Genomic DNA, 22,108 nt, shown 5'->3' on the forward strand with positions numbered 1-22,108 from the left:
ACGACTCATACAAATTTCAAGAAATAGTATAAAATTTTGGATATTATAAATAATACAATACAATGATGTTCTTGTAAGAACTACGTTTTTATCTATCATCAGTGTCTTTGTAAATTGTAATCAATAGAAATAATTATCAAACTTTATATTCGATTTCTTATACATGTTGCCGGCATATGAAGTATACAGTATAAAACTAGTTACCAGACAAATGAGGTTCTGGTTATATTAAGATTGTTGTAAAATGTACAAGTTGAACTCCACATTATAGTGTTTTGCAGACTTCTGGTTATATTATATTTAGATTTTTTCTTAAATCATTATATTTAGTTTGGTTATAAATAGAAATCTACAATATAACCATGTTTGTTTATAAATAAAGATGTACCATATAACCGTTTTTCGTTACATAGTTCCAGTATCTAACTTATAAATATGAGTTGCCAAAAATATTATCAGAAAATACAATAATATGTTTTCCGCTGTCAATACTAAAGAATACATAATAATTTTATCAGGAAACTTTTATTTACGAGGTTGATTTGTGTTACCAAACCTAAGAAATGAGGTTTTAAAGGATTTTTCCAAACCAAAAAAAACCTGAGAAATGAGATTCTAGTACAAAGAATGAAAACAGGTTTTATAAGTCTCATTAACTGCCTAGCAGATTACACTACTACATATTCTATAACCTGGAGTATTTTTAAAATTTGGCACGATAGGCATGCTTTGTACTACTAATCATTCACGTCCTAAAAACTTTTGCCACAAAGTTTATTTAAATATGGTGATACGCATTAATTTTACAGATTAGTTTATTGTGAATACCACAAAGAAGCTAGTGAATGGATATAAAAAATAATGGTGGGCTGCTATGAGTCGAGTAAAAGATTACAAATGATGAAGATAGTGCATGAAACTGTTTTACCAGTGCAATATGATTGATTATAAACTATAATAAAATGAAAAATATCCTACAAACATGTGCAAGTGGTTATTGAATCTTCATTTATTTATATAGATATTTGTCGATTCATATTTTTAATAAAAGAAGTTAAATCTATCGATATATAATTTTATGTTATATATATGTCGATATAAGTGTCATATTGCAACCATTCTCTGAGACTAGTATTCTCTTTTTTCGGTAATCAACTAGTATTCTTCATTTCATAGTGTTGCCTTGCCTTTGATTAGTTTAAATTGATTTTGTTATCTTGACTGCAAAAATGTAAATCAACAAATAAATTGGGATATTAGAAGTATAAAAACAGAATATATTACATTGTTTGACAAGTGAGACATGGCTTTTAAGCTAACAACCCTTTAGGAACTGGACACCTTCCATGATCAAATAGTATTTTACAACAAAGCTAATATGTTACTTGTTTGATTGACATACTACAAAACAGTGAGCCACAATTTTAAATTACCTATTAAAGTTATATAACTATACATTTATTCTAATACTTTTCGGTACAAAACCACTAGCTTCTCATATTCTGAAACATCTATGCATGCAGATAACTTACTTATAATTAGTGAAAAAAACTAATCTTGTTTCAAGTTTGATGTTCTAGATCTTCGTCAAAAACATTTAAGTTTATATGTCAAATTTTATGAATATAAACTCACAAAACTCGTACATTTTATAAAATGTAACCGTGAATACAATCTAGAACAACAACAAGGCGATGGTGTGTCAAATGAAAAATATCAGGACACAAGACTAGTTTAAAAAAAAAAACAAGACAGAGTTTTGCTAAGTTAACTCTTCTTGCATATAAGAACAATATAACAATAATTCACTCTAAAAAGAAGATTAGTGCTCGGAAAAAAAAGAAGCAAATGCACTCAGTGACCCCTATATAAACACTTGCATTGCAAAGGTACATTCTCTCAAGCTAAAAAATAAAAACAAAGAAGAAGCAAAGAGAGAAACAGAGTCAGTCTCTCCTCTGTTTTTTCCCCCACCATAAACTGAATATCTACTCTCTCTCTCTTTTTGTGCTCTACAACATCTACTGTTGTAAGCTAATCATTCTCTCTTCAAATGGATTCGCCTAGTACCCAAAAGGCTAAACCGAGAAAGATGAAGGCTGCTGTGAAGAAGCCTCGAGCTCAAAAACTCTTGGATTTGTTTTACCGAGTGATCGAGATAACTGTGGTTATGGTTACAGTGGCCAAGCTCTGTTACCAACTAGTCATCATGTTCGAGGACTCTGGCCTCTCACGTTTTCTCATCAACCGTCACCTTGCTTTCCTCTTGGGGAACGCCATAGTCATCGCCGTAGTCGCCAAGTGCGGTCTCTTTACGAATCAAGAACCTGATGCACAGAGAAACAGCAATGAATTTTACAACGAGTTTGTTCGAGAGAGCTCAAGAAGAGAGAAGACTTTACATACAGATGTTATAAGCAGAGAAAAACAGAGCAGTGAAGAAAAGAAACAGAGCCGAGCAAAACAGAGCATGTTGGAGAACAGGGCAAAACAGAGTACTGAAGATAACAGAGAGAAACAGAGTACGGACAAGAAGGACATAACTGTGAAGAGAGAGAAGCAAAGGAGTGGGTCAGAGAATCTCGAGGGCTCGAAGAAGAGTTCTTGTGGAAGGTTGAAGAGATCGGAGACAGAGAGACATGCTGATGTTTCTGATGATGAACTAAGGTACAAGATCGAGTCTTTCATTGCGAGACAGAGGAGGAACCAAAAGGATGAAGAATTTTGTATTGTTTAGATAAGTACTAAAAAAAAAAAAGCAAGGAAACAAAAAAAGAAGAAGAAAAACTTTTTGTTTATGCCAATAACATTCACATATATGTGTGTATGTAAATATAGGGGTGCAAATATTTCAAACCCCAGCATAAAATGTTGTTTTAGCTTTTCTTTTCTTTTTTTTTTCTTTGTAAAATTTTGTTCCATCTTATAAGCTATGTAACATATATTTTCTGTAAATTTAGTCTTATGGTAGACTGATGAGCAGGAAGCAATCAACAAACAAGGAGAGTATTAAAAGAGCAATTGTTCATAAGTCATAACTCTTAATGAAGCATGTCAAATATATGTAATAGTAATGTGTATAACTCACTCCTAAAAACTAGTTTAAGAGTGCATGATCATTCTCTTTCACATAAGGTATCTTTTGGTGTTAGCTTGAGATTGGTTGAACCACTGATGAGTTGTAGGAGCTCCTCTACAACGACCAGCCATAATACTTTCTGGAAGACAAGGGATAAAAAACAATCTCTATAATCAAATAAAACAGAGGTATTCTTCTTGATCTGAAATAGAAAAAAATACAAGGTGATTTTAGTTAAATCTAAAACAATAGCACGGATAAGTCTTGCGTATGCCTTGGTTGTGGGAAGCAGGTACGTCTTGCGCAGATTGAACCGCATCAGTAAATGAACCAAAGCATGTAATCGGATGTATTCAAGCTTCTTCTATTTAATCATCTTTGTTAATGTTTTTCTCTTCAGTGAAATTAGTGAGTTCTTGGCTGGTAACTGCAATTGTGCAGACAAATGTGAATGTATGCATCCATGGAACAACCCTGACATCTTCAAACTACCTAAACATCTTCAACGGCATGTTCTGTTGGTAAAAACGGCGGTACAAGATGGATTCCAATTTCGCTGGAAGGTTGAAGAATCACAGGTTTGTGTAGTTTTTGGTTTTTGGACTCTTTTTCAAAAAGGTTTCATCTTTCATGTTAATCAGAGTTGGACACCCTTTTTATATTAGATTTTATTTGTCTAAACTTCTGAAGCTGAGACTTGGATTGACATCTAGCAAACTCGAACAAATGTGATTCACTTGAGGTGAGTTATTCTATTACTCAACTATTTTAATGGCTAGATCACACGTTATTTAAAATGTGATTAGGTTATTTTATTATTCAACATTGTTATTCTAGTCAAACTTATTACTCCCTGTGTATCACTTTGAGCAGTGTTTAATTATTTTGATTTTGTTTCATAAATAATATTTTCACTATTCAAGATAAAATTTATTGTCATTTGAAATTTGTAACCAATTACAAAATCTTGTATTTTTTTTTGTTGGATGAACATTTTTTAGTTAATGTTACTCAAGATAAAATTTCATAAAATTTGTATTTTCTTAAATTTCATAAGTACTTAATTACACTTTATTAGTAAGCAAGAGCTCAAGAATCGAATATGAACTACTGCTGAAAATATAGAGGACAAGTCCATGTATATGACAATCAGACTACTTAAAACATAGAAGTAGGAATGTCAAGGGTGACAAAAGCACATGTGCATAGTTTACAAGGCTGAAACTATGACAAAGTAGTTCATAAGGACATTCTATCTATAAGCCACGAGGGATACTTTATTCTTTTTAATCTGAAACAGAGAGACAATGATGAAACCTATAGCCACGAAGGACACTCCCCAGAAGTTGAGACGCTTCAGCCATCCCATCAACTCCTTCTTCTTTCCTCTCCAAAGCAATCATTCTACACCAAACCTCTTTCATTTCACCACTCACACCAACCTCCTCATCTTCCCACAAGAAGGCCAACTTTCCGTAATACTCCGCCATCGCAACAGACCGAACCTTTTTGAGATGACTCAAACCACTAACCACTCTCCATAGCCTCATCTCGTAGTCATACCACATCAGCCCGAACCTAGCGTAATAAACGTAGAGCACATTGTTCATCACACAAGCACCCGTTCTCCACAACCATTTATCCTTAGTAGCCAAACCTAAACTCTCACAAGACCCGTCTATAGGATCGTAGCACCTAGCATTGCCAGAAACACGTAACGCACAAACTTTCCTGTTCCACGACACAGTTGGGGCCGAACTCCACCACCAGCCTTGATCCTCAGGAACCGGCGCTAGTTCCGATGTCTGCGTCTTCACGTCAAATGACTCCACGTGCATCTCGTCGGCGTCTCTATAGATCCCGATCACGTACACCTTGTTCCCGACTACACCCACGCTTCTGCATAACCTATCAGCTCTCGAGCTAGGTCCTTGGCGAAACGTCCCGGTTCTTGAATCAAGAATCCACATGGTTGACGAAGGATAGAACGATCCGCAGATAAAGAAAATCTCCGGGCCTATGGCGACGACGCAGGGTTCTTGCTCGGTCTGAGAAGGAGACGCGAGGTCGATGGAGACGAAGCGGTTCTTCTCTGTCGTCGGGTTGTTGTTCTCAGCTCTTCGGAGTGTGAACCATTGCGCATCCGTTTTGCCGACGAAGCAGATGAAGAGTGAGTCTTTGCGGAGGAGAGAGCGAGTCTTGTGTATCTCCGGGGAACGAAGAAGACGGCGGAAGTTCTTGGAGACGCAAGAGAGGGTCGGGTGAAAGCGTTTCGGCACGCGAGCTAAGATTTCCAAGACGATGTCTATGGGAAGTGAGGAAAACGACGGCGGCGGCATTGAGTCGTTGATGTTTTCGCGGTGGCTCGTCGGCGTTAGAGAGCGCAAGAAAGATTATCAAAGTTCGTTAGATATTTACTATTTATGGAAAGTTTGACACAAATGAATACGATTCATTTTATCTTGTTATACGACGAGACTTGAACTTTGTGTTATACGGCGGCTAGCGCTGGGCACAACTACTCCTTATTCGTGTTATACTAGTTTCTCGTCCCGTATTTGTTTCAAATTTTCAAATACTAGAATTTAGAAATTTGCAAGTACAAAACAATTAAAAATTATTAGAAATGTAACTATTTGGTTGATGTGACCCACAAAAAAAAAAAAAAACTATTTGGTTGATGTTTTTGTTATTGTGGAAAGCAACTAATTGTTTCTATACCAACAGGTTTTTGTATGTACAAATATTTTATTTAGAGTAATCCTTGTATTCTCTCCTTGTAGAATAAACAAAATAATCTTTCATGTATTTTTAATAGAGTATTATTTAGAGTAATCCTCGTATTTTTTTCCTTGTGGAGTAAACAAAATAAATTAGTTTTCTAACAAATCCCCTGTTTTTGGACCTTTCTCTACAAGGATTTAAATGATGCAGATGAGGTCACCCCCTTAGAGAAGAGAAGAGTAATACCATGGTTATTGTGGATAATTTGTTTTTTTTTTTAAATTTATTTATTAGAGTATTATTTGTAACATTATATGTAACTTAAACACTAAATCAAATGTTAAGTATATGCTTAGAATATACATCAAACTTATAATATCATATTAAACCAAATGATTGACATCTTAATAACCTATCAAGTTTTGATTATGATAACAACATGATTTTACACGAACCAAGATTGAAATTATGGTAATTAATAATGACTTAGTTAAATTATTCTCGCATTAGCCATGTCAGCAAGTTTTAAGAACGTAATTCTATGTCAAAAAATCATCAATACATGTCATCTGTAAGATGTCACATTTTAGAACCAATCAATTTATAACATTTTTACTTAAGTGTATTTTCAACTAATGTATGATAATTAATAATTTTATATATTTGGTTACTCATTCGGTTCTTGGTTCGATTTCGGTTCAGTTATTTTAGATATAAAAATATAAAAATATAGAAACTGTTCGGATATTTTATTTTGGTTACTTTGGTTCGGTTCCGATTCAGAATTTTGATTCTGGGTTTTTGCCCACGCTTAGTTTAGGGTTTGATCTGAAACTCTGCTGTTCTTTAGCTATTCATTTATATGCTGGATTTCAGACAAAAATATCTTATATATGCTAATCCCTTATATATTAATTGAGAAACATTACAACATTGTTTTGTAGCCACATGTCTCCATGAGAATGAAATTCAGAATTCTTAAAAAAATAGGTTGGTCCATATTAACTTATATTATATTTTTTTTATTAAAATAACTATTAAATTGATAAATAATATACAAAATAATATTCTCGAACTTTCTTTAAATAAAAGCTACGGAATTGCTTAATATGATGAGAGTATATATGACAATCAATGATTATGAATAATAAATATTTGATAATAATTTTTGTATCTTAGCTCTTTTTTGTTTAATTTTATATTATTAAAAGATATTAAACAACCACATTAATCATATAATAAAAATTTAATATTTTTTATGTTATATTTTGAATTTTTAAAACGACTATAAATTACTAAAAACGTTAAATGTCTCACACTAAAATTTTGTGATCAATAGTTTAATTTTTTTTGGTAATAACAAGATACAAATAATCATAAATCATATGAATATAAAGTCTCATTTACTAGACATTCATATCATATTAGGTTTCTTCGTGCACCATGTGAAGTAAAAAAATTTAAAATATTTTTTAACAGATAAATAGAAATTATATTTTAAAATAAATTTTTATTAATATTGTAAATTTCTTTTTTGTATCAATATTTTAATATAAATTTGATTTAATTAAACATAAAAATTATATTTAAGAATATGCATGTATATATTTGAAATTATAATCTTAGATAGATTTTTCTATCTATTTATTTTAATTAAATTTATTAAATAAATTTGTAAAAGTTGCATAATTACCAAAAATTAAAATTAAACAATATTTATAAAATTTGTAGATATATAAGAAAATAATGATTTTACGATTAAATTTTTATAATTTTCTAAAAAAATTGTATACATTTTTGAAAATTTTAGTAATAAAATTGTATAATATAAAAATATATAATTAAATTATATTTCGAAATTTATAATGTCATATTTGAATATATTTATTTTAATGATGATTTATGAGTAATTTCCATATTCTAAAAAAAATTCCAAAAATATAAATTGACAATAAATGTAATATATGAGTTATTACCATATTTTAAAAAGTTTACCAAAAATATAAATTAACATTAAATGCAATTGTCAATGTCATATTAAGCTATAAAACATGTCATCAATTTCAGTAGCCATGTCATATTTGTTTTGTGAAATTGATTACAGAAAGAACATGTGGCAAAATCACTTTGTAAATATAGTCCAGGGGATATTTATATAGTTTAAAATTAAACTATATAACATAGAAAAACACGTAAATATGATAATTTCTAAATTTGTATTGAAAAAGTATTGAAACCTTAATATTTTAATTTTAAAATTTACATTCAAAAAATCGCACATTAGAAATGTTTTGTTTATCATATGAGTATGAATTCTCAATAATAAATATTTATATTAAAATATACTATATATCTATGTTCACATCATTGAAATTTAGTTATATACCATATAAAATAAATAAAATGATTATTTTGACTTATTTACAAAAAAATATCGTAAATAAACAAAATGTATAGTTTTGATTTTTCTTTACTCTAATTTAATTATATACATAATACGTAAATGAATACAAATAAACAATAATAGATAAAAATTAGTTTTATATATAACATTCATCCCGCGTGTTAAAGCTAGTTGAAAATATTACACAATACAATTTTCTCATTTACTGCGTTCAAATCATATCAACAAGTGTAATCACAAAATCTATCAAATTGTTGAGGTGGATATGATAATTTCCACTCAATATAAAAAGAATCTTTTATAGGAAACGAAATCTTATACAAATTACTTCAAATTATATATTTTCAAAACTACCTAATTTATACTGTTTTCTATATTTCCCAAAGGAAACACCCTTAAATTCTTTTGACTTACCTATCCGATATCTTTGACTTAAAAGTTACACTTACAATCTGTTGAGAGAAAAAACATTACAATCTAAGCCGGTGTTGAGTGAATACAAGCAAATGGTGACCTGGATGAGCTACAGAATCAAACTATTTAATCAAAGATAAAAATAAAGAGGAAAAAAATCTTCAAGAAGGTATCCGAGACCTTAGGGAGCCATGTCATAGTAAACACACAGTGGTCCTTATTAGCCTAATAAAATGATCTTTCACTATTGTTCAAGAATAACAACTGATCCCCTAGTTTTTTCGGTTCTGCATAAATATTCAGATCATTGCAAGAAGAAGCTAGCATTTTTAAGGAAACGTGAAACACAAGTAAGTTTCAAACATATCAAACCATCTATTGTAAATACTTTCAGGACGTGGGATATATAGTAACAAAGAACATGCTTAGGAAGCTCACTAAGGCAGCTATATACGGCGACAAAGCAGAGAAAGAAGAGACGGAGATGGTGTCAAGCCAAGAGTATACGTTGATGGAGAAGAGAATGGCCGAGCTGGAGGAGAAATGTAGATCGTTGCAGAATCAGCAGGCGGCGGTGTCCTCCCCGGAGAAAGAACAGATACTCACTGCCGCTCTAAGCCGTGTAGACGAGCTTGAGCTTCAGTTGTCTGAGACCAAGAAGGTAACCAGCCTCTTTTACTTTGAAGCATACATACATTATTGGCGTTTTTTTTGGGTGTGTTAAATAAGGTGTTGCAAGTAGAGTAAAGTATGATGTATGTACCCAATTTAATTTATTTTGTTTGAAATATCAGACTCTGGACGAAGCCACGGCTAGGCAGCAAGAGATATTGTCTTACACTGAAGGGATGAAAAAGAAGAAGAAAATATACTTTTGTTTACAGTGCTTCGGATTCTGAAAGACACGATGATGCATCAAGATTCAAGAAGACTATGAAGAAAACTAGAAAACATATAAAATCCATATATATATATAACATAATGAAGAGAGTTTAAAGATGAAAATGTGGAGATATGTTTTCTGTAAATGTTTTGTTGTCACTGTCTTTGGAAAAACCTGAAACCTTATGTTTATTACCATTCACACCTAATTTGTAACGCACTAAAACAAAAAAAATATTTATGTTATAATCTTGCATATATAAAAATATTGTTTATATAGTGTATAATAACTCAACAATGGTTGTAGAACAATTGAACAGGTTTGAGGTTTGGTTGGTTACTCTGTGGCTGGTTTCTCAGTGGGTTCTTCCTCTTGCCTATCTTGGAGCTTGAAAACACGGAAAATTGCTAGATTTGTATCTCCTGCGCCAATCACACACACACAGAAAAAAGAGTGAGTCTATCAAAAGGATTCTACTACTTATGGCATATATAGAGAGAGATGGAAACATAGATTTGGTGCGTACCAAAGGTGATTCGGGTTCCGGGAAAGGCAGGAGCAGCAACACCAGGGATCAGACGTTTGTCTTCGATGAATGTACCATTTGTGCTGTTCATATCCGTTACGAGAAGGTTGTCTCTTTGTGTGTCTATTGTGGCATGTACTCCCGAAACTGCAGTCCACAAGATTTAGAAACTTGAACTCAAACTAAGACTAGAAAGAAACAATCAAAACACTCCTCAAGAAGAGATATATAAAGAAAATTACCGGTGGCCACAGGAATCACAACGTCAGCCTTTTCGGGTAGCCGTCCGATGGTTACTTGACCCTGCTCAGTTTTTTAATGAGCTTTTATTATAAACATGCATGAAAGATATATACACTAGTAATTCAACTATAGTTTTTTTTATTGTTTTCTTACGGAAGAGATCTCGAAAGGAGCAGGCATTTCCACTTTGTAACCAATGTGTCTTGTGTCTCCATCGCCTGTTAAGTAAGTTAACACAATACAGTGAATCGAACAGATATATACTCAGAAAGATTGTGAAACTTGTAGCTGCTTTTGATTTTTACCAACTGGTTGGAGAAGCCACCGTTCTCCTTTGGTGGTGGCAGAAGCTTGAGGTTGATTCTCATCCACCACGGAGGCGCGTGTTGTTGTCCTCACCACCGGCCCTTGGTTTCTGTGTTTCTTCTTGGCAGTGAAGCTAATGTTACTGAACTGTTTGATCTCTTTCAAGCAATTGACTGAAACAGCTCCGTTTTGGTTCCTCTTACTGTTACCATTTAAACAGAAGAGTGATGATGAGATCGAGAACTTAACCTGTGAACACAACTGGGATGTTGCTGTTATCTCCATTTTTACTTGATAAACTCAAGATTCTTGTTCTTGATTGATCGATCTTCCAAGAAAAAGACACAAGTTAAAAGGAGAAGGATAAAACCTTTGAAAAAACATTTAAGAGATAAATGACACAATATGGATCTGTGGTCACCATATAACGCATACGGATAACAAAATCCATATAAAATCCGTAACTTTAAATAAATAGTTTCGGTATTTAGTCTATTAATTTTGCATTAACAAGTTTTACACATTTCACAAGGTTAAAAGATAAAAACATAATATATATAACGCGTGGAGGATCATCGTCACAGAAGAAAGAGCTCCTGTATTAGTTTTTAAACATCAAATCAGACAAACGAATTTTTCTTTTCTTGGTGATCTAAGAACGTGGTTGTAAAGGAGAAAGTAAAGAGTTTGAATTGCCTGGTCATAGGCTTTGCTCTAAAAGCAAAAGAGATGCTTCTTCTTCTTCGTCTTCTGGAATTGAGCTTCTTCTTGACGATCAATGTAAGCAAGCAACTCTTCTTGCCTCATCAGAGCTTCGTAAAGCGCTTTCTTAGTAGCGATGAGCTCTGCTTCAAGTGCGTCCACTCTGCATACAGCTGCGTTTAATAGTTCCTCTTTCTCGTAAGGCATCTCATTCGGCTTTGTTTGTAGAGTTCCGATTTTTCCTTCTAGCTCGGTTAGTTTCTTCATCACAGATGTTAGGAGCTCTGTTTCTGTGAGATCTGGTACAGGAGAAGGAGGGCGAGACTCCTCTTTAGTTGTTGCTGCTACTTCACCGAGAAGTTCTGTTGCGTTTCCTTCGGTTTGTGGTTGGGAAGCAGGAAGTTTCTTGATCACAAGGAAAGGTACTGCTCGGAAGAATGTGAAAACCGCCATCACGTATGTTATGATCATTACTAGGACTCGAGCTAGGATTCCTTCAGTGTCCTTTGGAGCGGTGGGAGACATCAAAGTCCCTGAAGGAGAGACAAATTGATAGATTCAGTTCACCAGACAAGCAAAGCATGTGTGTTTCTGACAAAGTTTCAGCTAACTAACCTTTTGAGGCAACTCTCTGGATGGCTGGTTTCACTTTCCAGGTTGCATCAACGGCTTTGTCAACCATCGGTACATATTCATCATAGCCCAGAAGACCACCGGCCAAGCTCGTTTCACCCGCTATCTTTGCCTGCAAAGTCTCAGGAGCAGATACTATATAAGCATACACGGAATCTAACAACAGTCATAGAGATTCTGAAAATGCAACTAGACACATAGAAGATTTTACCTCTTCACGAACAGGTGTCAAGCGGAGATGGGAGAAACTCATTATAGCCTTCGGAGATCCGATATCTTCGGCATCAGATCCTGACTCTGCAGTGGAAGTGTCACTTCCCTTTATCTGCGTTTATTGACGGAGTCAAGAGTTCAGGTCTTTAGTTCTAAGTTAAAGAAGGACTAATTCTAAGAGTCAATAGCTACATACCCATGGATACGATGGCTTTGCGTAAGCAATGACTTTCCCCTCACTGTTCAAAACTTTCACCACCTGCTTCGCCCTATGTGCACCCCCATGAAGCACCATCTGAGATTAAGAGAAGGTAACAAGCTGTGTCAGCTTTAGAGCTGGTGCTATGTAATAGGCACAAAGAGAAGAGTCAATCAAATGACCTTGACAATTTCCGGGTTTTTCCAAGGTCCCTTGTCCGAAAGCATGCAACCACCTTGATCCGCGCAAGTACATGCACCTCCCAAGAACTCAGGTAACTCACTGTACAAAAGTGCAGAGAGGTTTTGGACAATAAGCTTCCGTATAAATCCAGAGGAGACAAGAAGTATCAGAAAGTTAAAGGTTAACATACTTGGCATCAATCACTTCAAGCAATTTGGTCTGGTACTTGTATCCAAGGACCTACATTACATTACAATGGACCAAAGTGAATTCCATATAGCTGACAACAAGTATTTAACTAGAGACGTAAACCACATAACTTAGATGATCATACATGAATTTTAGAAGATGTTTTGGGGTCTATAAAGCCCTTCACAGTATTCCAGAGCAGCCTAAACCCAGCCCCTGCATTGACGATAAACATTTGGTGGAGAGTCTGCATGAATTAACACACATCTGAGATTAGCATATGATGAAAGATTAGGGGACTAAGTACTACTAGAAGTTCCAATTAAAAACTACCTCAGGATAATTGTCTCCGTCGATCTTCTGTAACCGTGTGATAAGCTCCCGAGCAGACTTAGTAAAGTTTTTCAATCCCTGGATAATAAATTAATACGAAGGCAATGAGAATCAATACTAAAATCTTAGAAAGAACCTTCAAGAGATTTGTAAGGAAACTTACCACTCCCTGAACATCTAGAATAGTTGTGTTGGAGTCAATATGCTTCTTAGCAGCAATTGTGCAGGAAGGAAACTTGATCATAAAGCTCCTCTCGAACTCCTTAACATGATACCTCACATACCTATCCATGCTTGTGACTTGCATGAGCTTGTTAGGATCAACTTTCCCCAGCCTCTCAATGTAAATGGGCCTGCCTTCTTTATCAACACCGTGGTAACCGTGCGGGTAATACTTCAAAACTTCATTAATCTCTTCGAAATCAAAATCTTGAAGAATAGTGTCAGTGCCAAACTCTTTCCTCCACTGAATCATATCAGACCACATGTGCTTCGCCTTCTCGATATCGAACTTCCTCGCTTTCAAGAACCTCAGCATCATGTGGTAGTCGTCGTGCCTGCTCGGAAGCAGCTCGTCGATCAGCAGCGCGTGGCGAAACGCGTCGACGGCCTGGAGCTCCTCGACGTCCCTGACGTCCTCGATGGAGACGGAACTCACCCGTCCGTCGCTCTTTCTCCTCCCGCTCTTCTTCTTGAGAGAGTGCTTGAACTTGGTGGACGCGTTAATGGCTTTCTTCTTTAAAGAGCCGATCCTGGTCCTCCTCTCGTCCTCCGAGTTCTCGAAGTCGGACTTGCGTTCCTTCTTCTCGTCGCTGCTCAAGAATCCCTCGAAGCCTGTGGTGAAAGCTGATGAAACCCCATTAATGATCTATTGAACGATTGAACAAGCTACTACATTTTCTTTTTTGAATTAAAAACAGTGGCCAACGGGAATCGAACTGCGGGTTCACCGTATTGGGGTTATCCATCAAGTGCCACTAGCCCAACTCAGTTGGTTAACAAGCTACTACATTACTTAAACAACTCCAAAGAGAAAGACATGACCTTTATCAACAATTTATATTCCCATTTTCTCTAATCAATCCACAAATAACTATCTATTGAACTATGGCATTAGCTCAAAACAGTTGAAGAAGCTAAGCAGAAGACAGAAACCCTAAATTGAACGCACGAGAAAGCAAAAGAGACCAACTTTATCGAGAAATGCGATTCCAATACGAAGAAGCTAAAGTAAAAGCCCTAATAACGGAACTTTTTTTCCCCAGAAACCACACAATCATCGCGATAGAGAAGAAGAGATCTCTTACATGGTCTTGCGAATCGATCAAGTGGACCTGACATGTTTAAGATTCCTCCTTGGATCTCTCGAGAAAATTGGCTGATTCACGAATCAATATGCAACCAGCAATAGAGGTTATCAAGCGGATCTATCTACCTCTCTCTCTCTCTCTCTCACATTCACAACGAACAAAAAATCGCTAAAAATAAATAAAATTGGGGAGACAAATTCGGAACCAACTCTGGACTTTCTCACTTTCTCCTCCTACCTCTCACCACCTATAATGCCTCTACTTTGATTTTTTTTTTTTAATATTTTAAAAGTTATTCAATTAATACCCCAACTGTTTCATTCGTTTCCCACCCCACTCTTTTTTTTGTCTTTCAATCTAACCCCTAAATTGACGGTGGTATTTCGTGAGGATTTTTAATATTGGGAAATTATTTACATATTCCAAATTCTTTTTTTTTTTCTTATCAAAACCTGTACTATTTTCTTACCACGTATTGGCTTTAAACTTTTTAAGTAACATTGATCATATGACATATTCTGATCTTTTTTTTATAATACGGTATATACCAAAAGAAAATATACATAAATCTAATTTTAAAATTTAATTTTTAAGTAATAATAATGTGATATATAGCATCTCATTAAAAGCTTATTATATAAAATTGAGGTTACATTTGTTGCCAATAATTAGTTTTTGTTCAAATATAAAAAGTAGGCATAATGTTGGGGGTGTATTTGGGCTTAATATAAACAATAAGGAGAAAGGGGAGAGATCATTGCTTTTGTCATCAACCGAGGCTGATTCAACGGTCATTAATGGCCACAGGTACAACTTTAACGGATCTACGGTCAACAGACCTGCAAACCTATTTGCTCAGTGGCGCAGGTTAAAATAATTAAAACATTTTACTTTTATTTTAAACTATACGCCGACAAAACGACGACAAAATAGGGGATGGACAAAATATATTCTTTGCACTATGACCCCACTTAATTTTGGATCAATTGTAAACTATATTTCTAAGTTTTATAACTTCAACTTGGAGTGGACATTTTACCCAATATCTGAATTCGTATCTAAATCCGATCCAAAAAATCTGAACCCAAAATTTGAACCGAAATAGCAAAATATCCAAACGGATATTGAATTAAGAGAGAGTGGATATCCGAACCCGAGTGGGTAATATCAGAACTGAAAGGATATCTGAAGATAACCGAACATATATATTACTAACTTTATATTTATAATTTATATCTCTCATTTTATTTAAAATATTTATATTGATACTACACATACTTTAAGTTCATATAATATAAATATAATTACAGAGAAAATGATTTGTTACTCAATTAAAATGCGTGTCAATTTTTTTGTTTCAAGAATTAACAAAAGTTAGATCCAAAATTTTAAAAACAATAACCAAATTAGTGTCTTTTTAGTTTTAAAATGTTATGTCCAAATCTAGTAATCACTCAATATATTAAAAAATAAAAAATCAGTTAAGTGAAAGTTATATTTTTAAATACAAGAAAATTGAATAATGAAATTTTAGTTTTTTTTCTTTCAAAATTTAAATATCTGAACCCAAACTGAAATAACCGAATCTGAACTAAAAATATCCGGATCCGATCCAAAGTACAGAAATACCCGAACGAATTTTACACTTCTATACCAAAATACCCGAAAATTTGAAATACCCGACCTGAATCCGAACGGATACCCAAACGCCCACCCCTAACCTAAACAATAATATTCATATTTTTTGGAAAATTAATTTAGTTTTTCTTGTTGTTGATGCTCTAAGACTGAGTTTATAAAACGTATTTGAATAAGGAGAATTTTGTTTTAAAATTTGTTGTATTCGATCATAGTCAAGTTATGATTTGACATTTGTGATTTACTTATTTCTAAGGCTTCGAATGGGAAAAGCGGATCAAGCGTTGCTGATCTAGCGGATCAAGTGGATCGAGCGTAACAAGAGTGGTTCAAGCGGATCTAGCGGTTCAAGTGCGGATCTAGCGGATCTAGCGGTTCTAAACTTATGTATGAATGGTGAAAGTGGATAAAAAGTGGTTCAAAGTACTGTTTAAATTTAAATTAATTTACATAAATTTTATAATACTACTTATTTTCATTATTAAAAGGACTTATTTTTAAAAATACTTTATAAATGAAAAATACTTATTTTCATTATTTATTTTCAACAGTTTGGTGAATGTGGATGCACAAGTAGGGCATCCACTATCCTCTCCCCATTCAAACTCTAAGTCTCTTCTTAGAAAAACTTGCAATCTGTTCTATCCAAACAATACAAAACTCTGTTTGACTGATTTTTAACATTTATAGACGGGTTTATGTGAGAGCATTAGACTTTTATTTCTTTCTTTTGGGTCAGCTTTGACAATTGGAAGATGGTGTGCAGGAAAATGTGAATTGTTCATTAATAAAGGGGTCGAAGTGAAATTTCGTTCGGTACCTCATACAATGGACCTACATAACACGTGGCAGATAACGGAGGACTGATAAAAGAAACAATTTCAAGTAAAATACGGAGCAATTAAAGGAATGGTCAGCGGTCGTTAGGCCTTCCCATCTTAGTTTTGAAATAGTATTTATTATTCAATTGCTTACTTTCACGAAATGTATTTCTTTTCTAGAAATCAGCAAAAGAATGAGTTTAAGAAAAAAATACTTATTATTAGAAGGTTCATTAATTGAATCTAACAGCACGAATATTGACTTTCAGTTGATGCAATGATCAGTCGAGTTATGATTGGCGATGTACCGTCTGGAGAATTTTTAATCAATCATTGCAAATTCAACAAAACCACACTATTTTAATTTTAATTAATATAACAATGTTAAGGAGAGATTGAGAAATTCAAAAGAATAATCAGAAGATGGTACTCATTGATTTACAATGACGATATATACATTTTAGATTCAAGGTTAATAGCTGAATTTTCTTTTTGCTTAGTCCTTTTTCTAGGGTTTAGTCCTAAATACCACTTGTTTGAGTTAACAAGAAAAGTTACATACCATATCACAATTTTGGTCGGAAGTCTGGATCATTCAGTCCGGACCAAGTGATAGCAAAACATGCTAATGAGCATAATAGAAAATAGAATAATGTAAATCCAAAAACGATAAAAGAGAAAGCTTGACCTCTAACCATTCTTTATACATTCATCTCTCTGGGATCCTCTAACCATTCACTACAAACTGGTCATGATGATCACCCAGTAAAATAATGATGCTCACATGCTTCGTTGTTCACACCGTGATTTTGTTGTTCAATTACACTGCCATGGAGGCCCCACTTGGATGTAAGTTTTTAGCAAGGCTGCCCTATAAAAAGCGAACATAAAAATATAAAATATAGAAAGCGAACATAGTTGCAAGAAACTACAATATATCCAGTTTGAAGTCATTATAGCAGATGTCACGTACAGTATATATGCACTGCTGCCATCATGCACAATTTGTCAACTTTTCCAAGTTCAAATGATGTTTTTATTATAATTCTGAGAAGAGCTAGCTGGGGTTATTGCAAATCTGGCAGCAGTAAAGTAGACACTTCAGAGTCCCAAACTTTAAGTGAATGCTCACGCCTATGGTTGTAGAATTTCTGAATCTTGTGTGTTTGGGATCATCAAGAAAGAGATCGAGGCACAACTTGTTGATTTTAATAAGCTAAGTAAGAAATCAAAAATACTGCTTCGAGGGTCAAATCAAACACCCAAGATCCGAGGCATGGTCATCAAAATCAATATCCATAACAAATTAACGTTATCTAACTTTGTTAAGTATTTTCCTTTGTCTGATTTAAGTTCTTAACGATTGACCTCTATCTCCCTAACTCAATCTTGCAGGATGTTATTACCTGTGATACGGAGCGGTGTCCTTCAAAAGCTTTCACTATCACATTAAATTACTCAATCACTCTCAACCGTGATGAGAGATTCAATGTTACACGATAACACAATGAAAAGAACGAAGTTCACACTTTCTCTCTTTCTGGCCTAATCCGATGATTGCTTGAGAAGAGAAGCCCATTAGACAGACTTATCAGCCCACAAGAGTAATAAGGACATTTAGGTGAATAAGAAGATATCACTTTTGCCAAATAATAATTATTGATTGCTAGATGGCGCCGGCGAGAACAATACCAAAAAAAGAAAAAAGAAAAAAAGCATAAGCCAGCATGATCTTTCCTCGTAATATCAAAAAACACGGTTCGAACATTCCGAGACACGTGTACGATTCGGACACGATCACACGTTTTGAAATGAATTTTATTTGGTAACCGAAAAAAACTTGTCCTTTTCTTTCTTCTTTTTTTTTTCTTCTCGACAAGGAAAAACAGCGTAAAGCCTTCACATCACTACCTTAATTTTCCGTGTGGTTGCATCGTTGTATATTCTCTTATCACTCGTCATAATATTAAAAAACCCAAATCTTTCTCTCATTCGCCAACTAAACGAAAGAGAGAGAGAGAGAGAGAGATTTACACATACGCACGCACGACCAGTAAGCTTCTGCCTCCATCTCTCTTCTTATGTCTAGATTCATGCATGATCATCTCACGACGACTCCGTTTTCTTTTTTCCTGATTGATGATCTGGGTTTCTTGATAAGATCTGGCCTTTCGATGATCCTTGTTTTCTCCGTCACAAGAGAAATGGGAAAACATTGATATATCTATATGAATATGATTGGTGGGATCAGATGTTTTAACAAGTTTGAATAATCTGTGTTTTTTTTGTTTTTTTGTTTTTTTTTTCACAAAGGAAGGTATGGTGAAGGAGAATGAGTATTATGACATCTTAGCCGTCAAAACCGATGCTTCCGAAGCTGACATTAAAAAGGCTTACTACTTAAAAGTAAATCTCTTTTCCTTTCTTTTGTATCATCAAAAATCCTTATGGAATATGAGTGAACAAAGTTTTAATTAATGGTTTTGATTCTGTCTCAAGGCAAGGAACGTTCATCCAGACAAGAACCCTGGAGATCCTCAAGCTGCTAAAAACTTTCAGGTAAAATCAAATGCAAGAGATGATATGGTGTTTGTGTTCATTGCTACTGTTTCTTTGGGTTTGGGTTTGTTGTTTACTGGATACCTGATGGATGTAATGCCATGCGGAGTCTCTCTCTCACATTTCATGTCCTTTTTGTATATGAAAGGTATTAGGCGAGGCTTATCAGGTTTTGAGCAACCCTGAGAAGAGAGCGGCTTATGACAAATATGGCAAAGAAGGTGTTCAACAGTAAGTTTTTTTTTTTTTTGTTGTTACAAACTATATATCTACCGTTTCAGTTGAGAATGAAGCTGACTCAAACTCTTTTCAGGGATGCAATGGTTGATCCTGCAGCTGTGTTTGGTATGCTTTTCGGAAGCGAAGTCTTTGAAGAATACGTTGGGCAGCTTGCACTTGCTTACTTGGCATCCATCGAAGCTGACTTAGAATCATACGAGCCTGAGATCAGAAAGCAAATGCTTCAAGACAAGATCAAAGTACTTTGTTATTAATCATTTCCTTTCTTCTTTGTTAAATGATGTTTACTGTTCTTTATATAATATGTATTGGAACTACGTGCAGGCTCTTCAGAAGGAGAGGGAAGACAAGCTCGCCGCCACGTTGAAAAACAAGCTCGAACCATTTGTGGAAGGACGTACCGACGAGTTTACCGAATGGGCAAACCAAGAGGCAAAGAGCCTTTCTTCTGCCGGTAAAATAAAACCCTTGTTGCATTTTTTTTAATTATAGAATAATTTTTTTTTTGGTGCTTTTTATTTTTTCGGAAATCAAAATTTAGCCAAAAATTTTTTTTTTTGGTTCCATTGTAATGTTGCTTGTGACTGTGTTTAAGGTTTTGGGGAGGCGATGATGCATACAATTGGTTACATATACACAAGAAAAGCGGCTAAAGAGATAGGGAAAGGCAAACGGTTTTTGAAAGTGCCCTTCCTAGCCGAATGGGTGCGTGACAAAGGCCACCACATGAAATCTCAAGTGATGGCTGCTTCCGGTGCGGTTTCGTTGCTTCAGCTGCAGGATGAAGTGAACAGGCTGCATGAGCACCAAGGAGATAACAAAGAGGAGCATATTCAGAAAGCCATTGAAGCTAAAATGGATGCTTTGCTTCAGTCTCTTTGGCAAATCAATGTTCTAGACATCGAGTCAACTCTTTCTCATGTCTGCCAATCTGTAAGAGATTCACACCTTGCGTTATTTACATAACAACCATCTTTCTTAGTACTAGCTTAAATTAAATATTGATTTTGTCACGTAGGTGCTTAGAGATCCAAGTGTTTCCAAAGATGTTCTTAGAGCTCGAGCCGCAGGACTAAGGAAACTTGGAACGATCTTGCAGGTGAGCAAAAAGAAAAGGGTTCGTGACTTTTAAAACATAACAGAGAAGCTCATTGAGTTTTGATAATAAGATTTTTTTTTTTTTTTTTTTGCTAACATAATAAGATTGTTGTTGTTGTTGTTTTGATTCTTATAAAAGAACCAATGTATAAACTAGGACCGTGCATCTCTCTGTTTCTGTTAGGGTGCTAAGAAGCCGTACACCAGAGGAAGCAGCTTACGTCACGAAGCCGTGAAACTGGACACCGGAGGTTCTTCAACGGCGACGTCCTGAAACTCCCATCATCTTTCGCCAGCTATAAAACAGAGAGAAACCGGAATTTAAATGGCTGTTTTTTTTTTCCACCTTTTCTTTTTGCTATCGTCTCAAGTTTGGATTTGTCTTTTGGTCTTTTTATTTTAATTATTTTCACAGTTTTGTAGTAGAGATTGTTTTCTGAGAAAATGATTCATCAATAGATCAAACCTAACCCCTATTAAGGCCACTGCATAGTATTGATTTTGGCTTTAGACTTTAAAAATTAGAAACTGTAAACAAAAATCAAGTTTTGTAGGGTTAAAAAAAACAAATTGATTATTGAACAAAAAAACTGAGGAAATGACTTCTTGATTATTTTTGGAGATTTTAGAGACTTTTTAGTCAATAAAGCTTTGATGGATAATAGATAATTTGAAGACTTTAGAAAATTTTAAGATATTCTTCACAGCTCTCAAAGTTTACTTCCAATCTAAAACCGTTTAAAATTATTATTCAAATTTTTTTCTATTCCAATTTCGTTTATGTATAGTTATAAAGTATTTAAAATTTATAAAAAAAATAAACATGTCTAGAATAAAATCCAGATAATCTTTATATTTAAACCATTAAAAACTAAATAGTTTATTTATATTAATTACTAAATTTTGATAGTTAAAATTTTGTAATATTTTGATTTGATATCTTGAGAATTTTTTCTTGGTCTTAAGTTAAATAAAATTTAGGTCGTGCAACTATAAATATCGAACTTTTTAAATAAATAACTAGACCCTGACCCGCGCGCCAGCGCGGATATGAATTTTTAATTTTTAATTATTTATTTTATTAAATGATGTATTTGTAATATTCGTTCATATTATATTCATTAAGTAAATATTTTTTTTTTTTGCATCTTAAACTATCTATTTTTTTTACGAATGTGTGATATCATATAAAAATATATAAAAAATGAGTATAGAGTTAATTAGATAATTTTAAAAATAGAAATTTTTCTTTCGTGTGCGATATCATATAAATAATATCCCGCCCAGTTAATAAAAATCATGATTATTTTATGTGTAATTTTTTTTATTTTGACAATTTCCTTAAAACTATATTAAATTTTACATATTTTAATTAGAATATTTTTAAAATCTTTACCTTTTTATTTGAAAT

General features: G+C 34.0%; 5 protein-coding genes across 14 annotated transcripts; 2 read left to right on the top strand and 3 right to left on the bottom strand.

Moving 5' to 3' along the window:
• Nucleotides 1-1,839: 1,839 nt before the first annotated feature.
• LOC125591245 (F-box/kelch-repeat protein At2g44700-like) lies at nt 1,840-5,730 on the bottom strand. The gene has a single exon (XM_048765079.1). It carries the CDS (start codon nt 5,416-5,418, stop codon nt 4,366-4,368), a length of 1,053 nt encoding a protein of 350 aa, XP_048621036.1. The 5' UTR covers nt 5,419-5,730; the 3' UTR covers nt 1,840-4,365.
• On the top strand, nt 2,054-2,955 carry LOC106411920. The gene has a single exon (XM_013852780.3). It carries the CDS (start codon nt 2,054-2,056, stop codon nt 2,735-2,737), a length of 684 nt encoding a protein of 227 aa, XP_013708234.2. The 3' UTR covers nt 2,738-2,955.
• A 3,198-nt stretch (nt 5,731-8,928) lies between the features above and the next one.
• On the bottom strand, nt 8,929-11,016 carry LOC106415175. 3 transcript variants are annotated; one of them, XR_007327210.1, is made up of 7 exons: nt 10,579-10,978; nt 10,427-10,491; nt 10,273-10,333; nt 10,031-10,177; nt 9,845-9,926; nt 9,385-9,516; nt 8,929-9,268 (listed from the first exon to the last, which is right to left on the bottom strand). XR_007327210.1 is itself a non-coding variant. In XM_048765080.1 (7 exons), the coding sequence occupies exons 1-6, from the start codon at nt 10,862-10,864 to the stop codon at nt 9,395-9,397; spliced, it is 708 nt and encodes a 235-aa protein (XP_048621037.1). In that variant the 5' UTR covers nt 10,865-10,977; the 3' UTR covers nt 8,929-9,268; nt 9,385-9,394. The 3 variants fall into 3 exon arrangements, 2 of the variants coding, with proteins under 2 accessions (XP_048621037.1, XP_013711267.1); XM_048765080.1 differs by having other exon boundaries at nt 9,385-9,461; nt 10,579-10,977; XM_013855813.3 differs by lacking the exon at nt 9,385-9,516 and having other exon boundaries at nt 10,579-11,016.
• A 102-nt stretch (nt 11,017-11,118) lies between these two features.
• On the bottom strand, nt 11,119-14,605 carry LOC106415174 (phosphatidylinositol/phosphatidylcholine transfer protein SFH8). Of its 2 annotated transcripts, none has more exons than XM_013855811.3 (10): nt 14,339-14,605; nt 13,195-13,865; nt 13,032-13,109; nt 12,844-12,945; nt 12,700-12,749; nt 12,509-12,608; nt 12,324-12,422; nt 12,126-12,239; nt 11,897-12,026; nt 11,119-11,814 (listed from the first exon to the last, which is right to left on the bottom strand). In XM_013855811.3, exons 1-10 carry the CDS (start codon nt 14,370-14,372, stop codon nt 11,294-11,296), a joined length of 1,899 nt encoding a protein of 632 aa, XP_013711265.1. In that variant the 5' UTR covers nt 14,373-14,605; the 3' UTR covers nt 11,119-11,293. The 2 variants fall into 2 exon arrangements, with proteins under 2 accessions (XP_013711265.1, XP_013711264.1); XM_013855810.3 differs by having other exon boundaries at nt 13,195-13,877; nt 14,339-14,601.
• Nucleotides 14,606-18,674: 4,069 nt separating this feature from the next.
• LOC106411864 (chaperone protein dnaJ 10) lies at nt 18,675-21,182 on the top strand. Of its 7 annotated transcripts, none has more exons than XM_013852709.3 (9): nt 18,675-18,853; nt 19,114-19,206; nt 19,300-19,359; nt 19,508-19,590; nt 19,673-19,838; nt 19,924-20,053; nt 20,195-20,532; nt 20,618-20,716; nt 20,882-21,182. In XM_013852709.3, the coding sequence occupies exons 2-9, from the start codon at nt 19,120-19,122 to the stop codon at nt 20,969-20,971; spliced, it is 1,053 nt and encodes a 350-aa protein (XP_013708163.1). In that variant the 5' UTR covers nt 18,675-18,853; nt 19,114-19,119; the 3' UTR covers nt 20,972-21,182. The 7 variants fall into 7 exon arrangements, with proteins under 7 accessions (XP_013708163.1, XP_013708166.1, XP_013708167.1 ...); XM_013852712.3 differs by having other exon boundaries at nt 18,676-18,853; nt 20,837-21,182; XM_013852713.3 differs by having other exon boundaries at nt 18,676-18,853; nt 20,618-20,698; nt 20,837-21,182.
• The last annotated feature ends 926 nt before the right edge of the window (nt 21,183-22,108 follow it).

The sequence above is a fragment of the Brassica napus genome, chromosome C8 (genome assembly GCF_020379485.1).
Source record: "Brassica napus cultivar Da-Ae chromosome C8, Da-Ae, whole genome shotgun sequence".
NCBI lineage: Eukaryota > Viridiplantae > Streptophyta > Magnoliopsida > Brassicales > Brassicaceae > Brassica > Brassica napus.

Excerpts from the sequence above, each read along its gene's own strand:
- LOC106415175 (XM_048765080.1), bottom strand. The coding sequence starts at position 10,864 with ATGGAGATAACAGCAACATCCCAGTTGTGTTCACAGGTTAAGTTCTCG. Across the intron at positions 10,178-10,272 it reads TGTGATTCCTGTGGCCACCG|TTTCGGGAGTACATGCCACA; the intron begins GTAATTTTCTTT and ends TGTGGACTGCAG. Across the intron at positions 9,927-10,030 it reads CGGAACCCGAATCACCTTTG|GAGATACAAATCTAGCAATT; the intron begins GTACGCACCAAA and ends TGATTGGCGCAG.
- LOC106411864 (XM_013852709.3), top strand. The coding sequence starts at position 19,120 with ATGGTGAAGGAGAATGAGTATTATGACATCTTAGCCGTCAAAACCGAT. Across the intron at positions 19,207-19,299 it reads AAAAGGCTTACTACTTAAAA|GCAAGGAACGTTCATCCAGA; the intron begins GTAAATCTCTTT and ends TTCTGTCTCAAG. Across the intron at positions 20,054-20,194 it reads AAAGAGCCTTTCTTCTGCCG|GTTTTGGGGAGGCGATGATG; the intron begins GTAAAATAAAAC and ends ACTGTGTTTAAG.
- LOC106411920 (XM_013852780.3), top strand. The coding sequence starts at position 2,054 with ATGGATTCGCCTAGTACCCAAAAGGCTAAACCGAGAAAGATGAAGGCT.
- LOC125591245 (XM_048765079.1), bottom strand. The coding sequence starts at position 5,418 with ATGCCGCCGCCGTCGTTTTCCTCACTTCCCATAGACATCGTCTTGGAA.
- LOC106415174 (XM_013855810.3), bottom strand. The coding sequence starts at position 14,372 with ATGTCAGGTCCACTTGATCGATTCGCAAGACCAT. Across the intron at positions 12,946-13,031 it reads ACGGAGACAATTATCCTGAG|ACTCTCCACCAAATGTTTAT; the intron begins GTAGTTTTTAAT and ends TAATTCATGCAG. Across the intron at positions 12,609-12,699 it reads CTTGAAGTGATTGATGCCAA|TGAGTTACCTGAGTTCTTGG; the intron begins GTATGTTAACCT and ends ACTTTTGTACAG.